General features: G+C 40.1%; 1 protein-coding gene across 1 annotated transcript; it reads right to left on the bottom strand.

Annotated features, from left to right (window-relative positions):
• Positions 1-7,745: 7,745 nt before the first annotated feature.
• Positions 7,746-9,300, bottom strand: LOC117626013 (UDP-glycosyltransferase 79B6-like). Its single transcript, XM_034357632.1, has one exon. It carries the CDS (start codon positions 9,197-9,199, stop codon positions 7,802-7,804), a length of 1,398 nt encoding a protein of 465 aa, XP_034213523.1. The 5' UTR covers positions 9,200-9,300; the 3' UTR covers positions 7,746-7,801.
• Positions 9,301-10,011: the final 711 nt, after the last annotated feature.

The raw sequence follows: 10,011 nt of genomic DNA, 5'->3' as shown, positions 1-10,011 counted from the left end.
CTTGATAAAAGTTTTTGTGTGGAGCCCACTAACTATTCATTTGGAGACTTTGGGTAAAGTTTGTCTGCAATTGTACATTCACGGGCATCATATCCTTAGCCTATAAATAAGGCATTATTGTGCCTTTGCATGTACACTTCCGAAAGTGAGAGAAGGAAAGAGAAAGAAGGAAAGAGAGAGGAAAGAGAGCAGAGAGAAATTCTCCAAGAGAGAAAATTCAGTGAGCCACACATATTGTAAACACTAAAGTTGTAGCCCTATTATTTATAGTGGAAAAGTTATTGCTGCTGCTCTCAGAGGACGTAGGCATAGCCGAACCTCGTTAAATGCTGTGTCTCATTTACTTTACGTACATCTCAATATTCGTACATATTCCAGGTCATTTTATAACACTAACATCATTCTTGTAATTTATTAGGCCGAATGAAACTCTGTGGATTATTGTCATCTGATCACCCAAGTGCGAGAAAAGAATATGTGGTTATGAGCTATCCGGAAAAAAAGAAAAAAAGTAACACCACTCATTCTCTTGAGTCTTTGTCTTGTCCTCCCTTTGTCCCTTTGTTGGCAGTGGATACTTTAATAATTGTACTCGTGCGAGCCATGTTGGATTGGCCACTTGTGAAACACACCGGATCATAATGACATGCCAAAAGATACTCTTTTCTGGGTAAAATCAAAAGAACTCCTTATGGAGCTTTTGATTTTATTTTATTTTATTTTATTTTTTTTGTCGAAATTCATTTCATTGCAAACCCAGAAGGAGCCAGGGACGACTACAAAAGCAGGGTCGAAAGACACCAGCCAGGAAGTAACAATACAAAAATAAGGGGAAGATTTAACTATAAAACCAAAGCCCAGTCTAGTAATACAGATCATTGGTCAAGTAGTCTTTGATGTATTTGGTTTGAGAAATAAACAAACCCTTGTGAATTGTATGTAACTGCAGGACAAGGAAATATTGCAGAACATCCAAATTCTTGATCTCAAACTCTTCTGTTAAATAACAATCATTGAGCACCCAATCTTGCATGGTAACAATGCATACTATATAACTATTATATCTTTTGTTGCTCGTAGCTCCTCTTGCACAGTTCCACTTCATCAATGTAATAACCAAAAACAAAATATCAAGAAAATAACAAAATATCTAAAAAGTAGGATTAATATCTTCTAGCAAAAAGACAATTTTACCCTCGCATTATTTAATAGGGAAAAAGTTGACTTTTCGATCAAGAAATAATTTGGCAATTCCGCTTGCGCCGTTGCGTAGAGCACGGCGAAACGAGTCCGCAGACACAGAGTAGACTCGAATCGGAGTTGTAACGAAGAAATTACGATCAAAATACTGCGAAGGGCAAAATGGTAATTTGGTCAAAAAGTCAGATTTTTATCTCTTCCTCCCTTCTCTCTCCTCATTTCTCTCTCCTCTCTCTCTCTCTCTCTCTCTCTTCCCGATCCCGTGCGCCAGCCGACCTCCCTCCCTTCCCGACGTCGCCACGGCCGCCACAACTGGAGCCGATCTCCGAGACCGGTACCAAACGAACCACCACTCGACCGCCGTCCTTCCCCAACCCGTCGCCGCCCATGCCGTGGCCGGAGCTCGCTGGAAATCGACATTTTTGCCGATTTTCCAGTTCGAACTTTGAGCACCTCGTTCTCCCTCAATTCTCCACCAAATCGATCGATTAAGGTATGGTTTCTCAGCTATTTTTCGTGTTCTAGCTGATGGATGTATGGGTTTCGATCGATTTTAGCTCTAGAACATTCGATTTTCGACTTGAATATTGGCCGAAACTTCAGCCGCCGTGATTGGCTGTTTTCGGTCACTTTTGGGGGTATGTTCAAGAACAAAAGTGACTCCAAATGGGGTGTTTTACCTAGAATAGGAGTTTGGAGTCTTGGTTCCAAGATTTTTCGACAACCCAAAAATCGCTTTGGACACCCAATCTGCCCGCACGTGTGGCGGCTCGTGGGCGAGGGTGGTGAAATAACTCTGGGTAGTTTTGTGATCCTCGTGTCGTCACGAGCGCGTAGGATTTCGTGGATCTCGATTCAGAGTCCGTTTGAGCCCCAAACGGATTTTCCATATTGCGCGATCCTTGGGTGCAGTGTCGTCAAATTGTTGGATCGCACTGAATTTTGGATATGTTGTACTACATGATTCCAGGATCGTGTAGAATTCGACGGATTGAGAATCGGAGTCCCGGATACTCCGAAATCGCGAACCCTGGGGCTAGGGTTTGGATTTTAAGCGATAATGTGATTTTGGCCAATCCGACCGTCCGTTTCGGACCAAATTCGCGGAACATGGTTCCTTCTCTATGAGGAACCTTCAGAGAAGCCCAGATTGGCCATCGGAGATCGTGGACCCCACGGGTCCCGGATCGGCCGGTCTGGTAAGTTATCGCTTAGTAAGGCTTCGAGTCTTTTAAGACCGTTCTAATTGTTTGAAAGGTTAAAAGTGGGCATAGGAGTAATTCTAAAATGAGTGCACGTAATTCTAGGAGCCGGGGGCAGGGTGTTTAATTTAATTCTTTTATTCAGCAGCTTATTAATTTATTATTATGGATAATCAGGCACCAAAGGTCCAGTTAACCCACAGGAGGGACCTTCGAATGGTCCAGCTAGCTCGGACCATCAGTGAGTGGACTTTCTTTCATAAAGGCTTTTATATAAATAAGTTATATAGATGACTTCCATAAATAAGATTTCATAAGTGATTTTATATTAATTTTATACAAATAAGTTTTAATAAATGAGTTTATCTGAATAAATTTCAGTATTTGATATTGAATAAGTGTTATTACATATTTTTCGAGTATGAAATGTAGTGTAAAACATCTTTATCTTTATATTACTCAGTTGAGTAGTAGACTTGAGATTTGTGATACAGAAATGGCAGCTTACCTCAGATTTACCACATTACAGGGACTTATCAGGTTTTTCTAGAATAGTTGTTTAAAACCACCGTGTACCCGCCTTTTTATTTGGTGATTACCCTCAGACGGACCGATGTCTACAGACATTCAGTCTGTTTACAGTTCAGTCAGTGCACTTGACTTTGCCTCACGAGTTTCGGGGACGCTCGGACCGTGAGTGCCAGGATTTGCGGCTCGGGAGACTTGGTGTCCCGAGACCTGCCAGGATTGCGACTCGGCTGACTCTGTGTCCCCGAGACCTGCCAGGATTGCGGATCAGGCTGACTACGGTCCCCTGTATCTTGTCAGAGCGGCTCGAGTCGACTTGGTGTCATCGAGACCTGCCGGCGGATCAGGCTGATCATAGTCCCCTGATTTCGCCATTTTGCGGCTCGGGTAGACTGCGTGACGCCCGATACCTGCCAGGGGAATTGACGGATATGGCAGGGGTACAAATAGGTGTTAGTTTTAAAGGATTTTGAGCTTTCTTTTATCCAATTATGACTTTCAGTTATTTTATACCAGTTTCTTTGATATTCGCGCATTTATATCTTTATATATTTGTTCAGTTATACGAGTATATTCTTCAGTATGTTTTTACATGCTTATTTGAATACCTTGTAGTGAAATATAGACAAACCATCGATTTATATCCTTACTTATTTTAAAATGGAGGTTATTATGGTTATAAATTGTTTTCAAGAACATTATTTTTGTCCACTCAAATTTTCAACCTGTTTTTCGCCCCCAGGCCGTAGAAGTGCGCAGGATCCACCATCGGGCCATTCCTAGCTTCCGCGCCACCAAATCAGGTAGAGTTTTGTGGAAAAATCCTTGAAACCCTATAAACTTTAGAAAATGCTCTGATATCTCGTTTTTGTGGAAAACTGGAGCTGGTGAATACTTGGTTATTCTATTCTGGCGGTTGGTGTGGGTATATATGATGGTTAGACAGGTGGAAAAATATGGGTTTGGTCAAAATACAGGGGAGACTCTGCCGAGTTTTCGGCAGAAGTCCGAGGGAAGTTTTCATAGTAACTGTAACAGGAAGGGTAAAATGGTCATCTGTGCCCAACAGTTGCCAGATGTCGGACACATACAAGGCTTGGTTCGAATTCCAAAGTGGAATTGGGATCGGGTCCTGTCAATCAAAGTTGTCTTTTTTGTTTTTCCTTTTTCCTTCTTCCTTCTGGCTTTTGTTTGGACCAAATTTGGAAATTTGGTATAGAATGAATGAAGAATTATGGCTCATACAATATGGCCAATATATGTTATTCACAAAATGTTTGCACACTCTGTATAAAATCTTTCCAACCATTATTTCTCAACTCATGAAGCTCCATTTTTGTACTTGCAACTAAATTCAAAGCCCTTACAATGTCTTAAGATTTTCTTTGAGCTATAGGTAAAGAAAATCAGTGAATCTCATAGTTTTGTCCAACAAATGTAAGGCAAAAACAAAGCCAAAAGACAACATAGAAATTTTAATACCTTCTGCTTTGCCACAAAATTGTGAGGTAGGTCCATGTTGACTGATATCTTTTAGAAGTGTCTTTGTTGCCCAAATAAATCAATCAAACTCCTAATATAATTAAAATGTGAGCCCCAATGAGTACTTCTAGGTCGTTGCAAACAACGAATTTAATTAACCCCTTTACATGTTCCAAGTCTTCCAACTGCTAGTAAATCTTTAATTTCAGCTTGTCGGGTTAATTTTAACTCAGAATGACGTTTAGCAGAAGCACCAACAAAATTCACAATGTTATTGAAAAAATCTTCAAACGAGTCCTACTTCTTTAGCTGCACCATTTGAAGCTAATAGGAGATGATGAGCAAAGCAATGTATATAATATGCATATGGACAATCATTGAGAAATAATGCTTGTAAGCGACTCCATTCACCACGCATATTGCTAGCACCATCATATCTTTGACCAGGCATATTGCTCACTAAAAGATTATGTTTGCCAAGAACTTTACAAACATCACTTTTAAGAGTTGAGGAGTTAGTGTGATGAACACTCAAAATATCAAAAAACCTTTGTCAAATATGTCCATCACAACCAACAAACCTTAGAATAATAGCCATTTGTTCCTTCTTAGAGTCGTCAAATGCTTCATCAACAAGAATACAAAATTTATCATCTTCCCTAATTTCATCGCATATCATCTTCCTCACTTTCGTAGTACAGATATTTAGGATCTTTTTTTGTATCTTATTTGAAATATATTGGGCATTTAAGGGAGCATTTTATAACAAAAAAATTTCAATGTTTACATTCATCCTTGCAAAAGCCCTCAACAACTCAATGAAATTGCCTCAATTGGAGGAGTCACAAGATTCATCATCACCTCTAAAAGCCATTCCTTGATTTGCTAGATATCTAATGGCCTCTATTGTGGTTGTAAGTCTCAACCGATTTTTTGCAACTTCTTGTGCGGTTTGCACTACTTTGTCAATATGGTGAGTCAGATTTTTTAAATTCATCCACTTTTGCATAGCAAAATGATGTGATGAATTTATAATGCCTACATGAATAAGGAAAATACACCAACTCTTTTCCAACTTCTAAACCCCTCTAAAGTGAGTGCCTTATGTAAGTGATCAATATAAAAAAGAAAGCATGGAAAGCAAAACACTTTATCTTTATGAATAGAATACTCAAGCCAATGGTATTGCTTATACCAACTACCATTAAATCAACGATTTTGTTTCCCTTCTCAATGTGATGGAAAGTCCTTTAATTGTGGTTGACATGGTCCTAAGAGAATATAAGATCTTTGAACACTATCACGTTGATTAGGTGGAAATGTGTCTATTTGAGGACGTAATCCCAAATCACGCTCAAGAGAATTGGTATTAACTTCTTGATCACAAGGCTCCACTCTTACATTTTCAGAGTCAATTCTTTGAGGTTGAGAAGGAGGTTACTCCTCGCAAATTGAAGGAGATGGAGAAGAACCGAAAGGCATGCTAGTTGATGATTCACCATTGTTTCTCTTAAAAAAATCTCTCAGAGTCTTTGATCTCTTATTGTTTCTCTTAAAAAAATCTCTAAGAGTCTTTGATCTCTTAACATTTTGATGTTGTTCCGACATTATAAAGTATAACCTATTGAATAATATATAGAAGATGTAAACATATAGACCGACAAAATTCCCAATTGATAATTCATATGACTCAATTGTAAATTCCTAATTGATACTTCATAAACTCTAAATCTCCAAAATTTCAACATCAATAAATTTAGAGAAGAAAATTAAAGAAGATGAAAAAGTGAAGATTAGCTCCTTTAATTAAGTCTTCAAGAATGACATGGGTGATTGGCTTTGGCGTGCACTGTTGCGAGCTGCGTGACAGGGAGGGATGATTTTCTTCTTCTTTTTTTCGAAGAATACGGGTTGGGTAACTGAGCAAAGAGAGAATGAACGTGTTTTGCCCAAGTGGTCACATGTTGGGTTAGTTTGTATTTTTTTATTAGTCAGACATGTGGTGTAGTGTAGGTTTGTTAATGGGATTTTATTTGTGTGTGGGTTAGTTTTAATTTCTATTGTTATTAACTTATTGGTCAGACATATTATTTTAGCCTACAAAAAATCAACTGCCCGACGATACAGCCTGGTTAGCCTGAATGTAGGATCGTCCCTTAGATTCCTCCAACAACAACTTACTAAAAAGTATTAATTAAACGAATCTTTTTTCATTACAGAGTTGAAGTATGCAAATTCATTACGGATTTATATTTTGACTGTAAAATCTGCACCATTTACAGTTTGTTTAATATCTCACCCTCTCTAAATTTTTTTAATTCTATTTCCTCCTCTCTCTCTCCTTTGTATTATTTCTCCTCGCCTTTCTCTCTTTCTTTATTATTTTTCCTTCTTCCTCTTTTTTTTCTTCTCTCCTCTGCTCAATCTCTCTCTCTCTTCTTTCTTCTCAGTTCTGTGCTCCCTCAAGTCCAAGTTTTTTTGGGCTCCTCCCCCCACCCACAAACCCATACCCATTCGACCCAAAAAAAAAAAACAAAACAAAACAAAACCCAGACCAATCAAATTATCAGGATCATTCGACAAAATGTTCCATTGAGAGCCATGGCTATGGAAATTGTGAATTCAAATTGTTCTCCGACTCCTGGAGCTTTGGGTTTCTTTATAAGATGTTTAGGTAGTGTAAAGTTGGTTCAAGAAGCTAACTTTTTGTTTGATCAAGTTAAAGTGAAGGGTCCTTGTGTTCCAAATACTTATAACTATAAATGTTTGTTGGAGGCTATATCTAATCTAAGTTAAGTTCAATTCAATTGCTTGAAATGAGATTGCAAGAAATGCGAGATCCTGGGTTGGAATTCAGTAAGTACACGCTGACTCCGGCGTTGCAGGTTTATTGCAATACAGGGAAGTTCGAAAAGGCTTTAAATGTTTTCAATGAAATGTATGAGAAGGGGTGGGTTGATGCCAATGTCATTTCTGTCTTGGTGTTGTCCTTTAGAAGAGGGAGGCCAAAAAAAAAACCTGGACTTGAGGGAGCAGGGAAGAGAGAACAGAGCTGAGAAGAAAGAAGAAAGAGAGATTCAGCAGACCACGAGAAAAGAAAGAAAAGAGGAAGAGAGAAGAAGGAAAAATAATAAAAAAGAGAGAGCGAAGGAACGGAAAGAAAGAAAGAGAATAGGAAAAAATAGAGAGTGAGATATTTTTTTAAAAGGGCAATTGCTGCAGATCCGACGTTCAAAACACAAATCCATAATGAATTCGCATGCTTCAACTCTGTAATGGAGAAGGACCCCAATTAAACACCACCATGTTAAAAGAACCATTCATTTTCTCTCACATTAATTCCAACACAACAAAATAAGCAAGAACGAAACCAGTTATAACAATAAAACTTAATTTACAAGCTCTTTCAGCTTTTGAACAAACCTATCAATATAGCCACTCATAAACCCAGGACTTGATAATGTTTCCACCCATTTTGCATGGTTCTTCTTTACCATAACGCCCACCTCACTGTCTTTATCCATCACACTTTTAATAGCTTTGCGCAAGCTGTCCTTCGATAACCACCCATTTTCTTCTCTCTCTACCTCCACAGCAACCTTGAGCTCCTTAACCAGCAACTTGGTGTTCAAGATTTGGTCGCCCAAATGTGGCACAAGCACAATCTGATTATCAGTCATCAAAGACTCCCACATTGACCCAAACCCACAATGGTTCACAAAGCACCCAACTGACTTGTGGCTCAAAATGGCTGTTTGCTGCACCCAGTCCCCAAACACCACCCCTCTCCCCTTAACCCTCTCTTCAAACCCATTTGGCAAAGCCTCTTCAATTGTAGCACAACCGGAAGGTGATTTCAAAGCCACAAAAAATGGCAACCCAGTTAACTCAAACCCTAGCACAAGCTCTTGAAATTGGTCCTTTTCAAGAATCCACTGGGTCCCAAATGCACAAAACACTACACTCCCTGCCTCAAACCCAGAAAACCACTTCTCCCATCTTTCCTCTAACTTCTCACTCTTCTTATCAGATCCCAGGCCCAGAACAGGCCCAGTTAAAATCACTGGCTTCTTATACTGAGCTTCCATATAATCACACAAATCACCCTCCAGCTCTCTGCATGTTCTAATAGACAACACGTCACATTCTTTCATAGCCGTCGTCGTCCGCTCGTAAAACGTGATCCCTTCCCCATACGGCAACGATATGAACGTCAAGGCCTTGGCCTCGGCCCCGCAAAGCACCACATTCTTTGAAGGGTACCCAGCCGGCGGCTCCCGCAGCTCCTCCTCGGTGATAGGCCGGTCCTTGGGAACATTACGCGCCGGGACAAGGGCGATCGCGAGCGCAGCCGCGCAAACGACATTGTAACAAACGGTTTTAATACCGTTTCTTCTCGCGATGCCCGGGACCCACTGCGCAGTGTCGTATAGAACAAAGTCGAGTTTGCTGACGGTTAAAAACTGCTCGATTTTGCCGCGTGTTCTGTCCATGGCAGTAGCGAGCAGATGGGTCATGTGGATGGGGATTTCTGAGGCGATTTCGGTCCCCTCGGGGAGTCCGTGGACGTGGGGAACGGCGACAGGAGAGAAGACGATGAGGTCTGCATGGAGGACGAGGTGTTGGAGCTGGAGGCGAGCTTTGTTGGGCACCAAGAGAGTGATTCTATGGCCTCTGGAAGCGAGCTCGTTGGCGAGGTGAATGTAAGGGGTGATGTGGCCAATGGCAAACCATGGGAACATGGCTATGTGAAAGCTTGGCGAGCTCGTCTTGGGAGGCTGAGACATTTTTGTGGGTTGAGCTAGCTAGCCAGCTCTTGGCAAGTATGGCACTCTAGATAGGGTTGTGAGATTACTTCATTTGGGTCAACATATCTCAGCTGATGAGGCTATTATTTATGCATGTTTGTTGGGTTTGGTTGGTGGTTATTTGCAATTATATATTACGATTTACTGCGACAATGTTGGTAAAAACTTTTGACCCAGTTGCTAATCAGATATGCAACCAAAGGGTTTGGATTCACCAGCTAAAGGAATTATTGTATATTAATTATATTTTAGAGTAGAAAAAGAAAATAAGTTTGGTTATGTTGTAAAGAAGAATGGGTGAAGCCCACATAGCCAAACTAACATTCAAGTTCAACACAAAATCAAACCACACACCCACCAAATCAAACCACACACCCACCAAACCAAACCACACACCCACCAAACCAAGCCATTTGCTTTGCCTATAAATAGGCATTATATTTGCTTGTAATGTGTGATAAAAAGAGAGAAGAGGAAGAGAAGGAAGAAAGATGGTGAGTGAGTAGAGAGGAAAGAGAGTAGAGAGAAATTCTCCTAGAGAGAAAATTCAGTGAGCATACATATTGTAAATACTAAAGTTGTAGCCCTATTATGTTATATAGTGAAAGGTTACTGCTGCTGCTCTCCGAGGACGTAGGCATAGCCGAACCTCGTTAAATGCTGTGTCTCATCTACTTTACGTGCAGCTCAATATTTGCACATATTCCAGTTCGTTTTATAACACGTTATCAGCACGAGAAGCTCTCAGGTATAATTTTTGTGCTGCACTATTATCTATACTACTAACCATT

This window comes from Prunus dulcis, chromosome 4, assembly GCF_902201215.1.
Source record: "Prunus dulcis chromosome 4, ALMONDv2, whole genome shotgun sequence".
Lineage (NCBI taxonomy): Eukaryota > Viridiplantae > Streptophyta > Magnoliopsida > Rosales > Rosaceae > Prunus > Prunus dulcis.
This window is presented reverse-complemented; position numbering and strand designations above follow the sequence as displayed.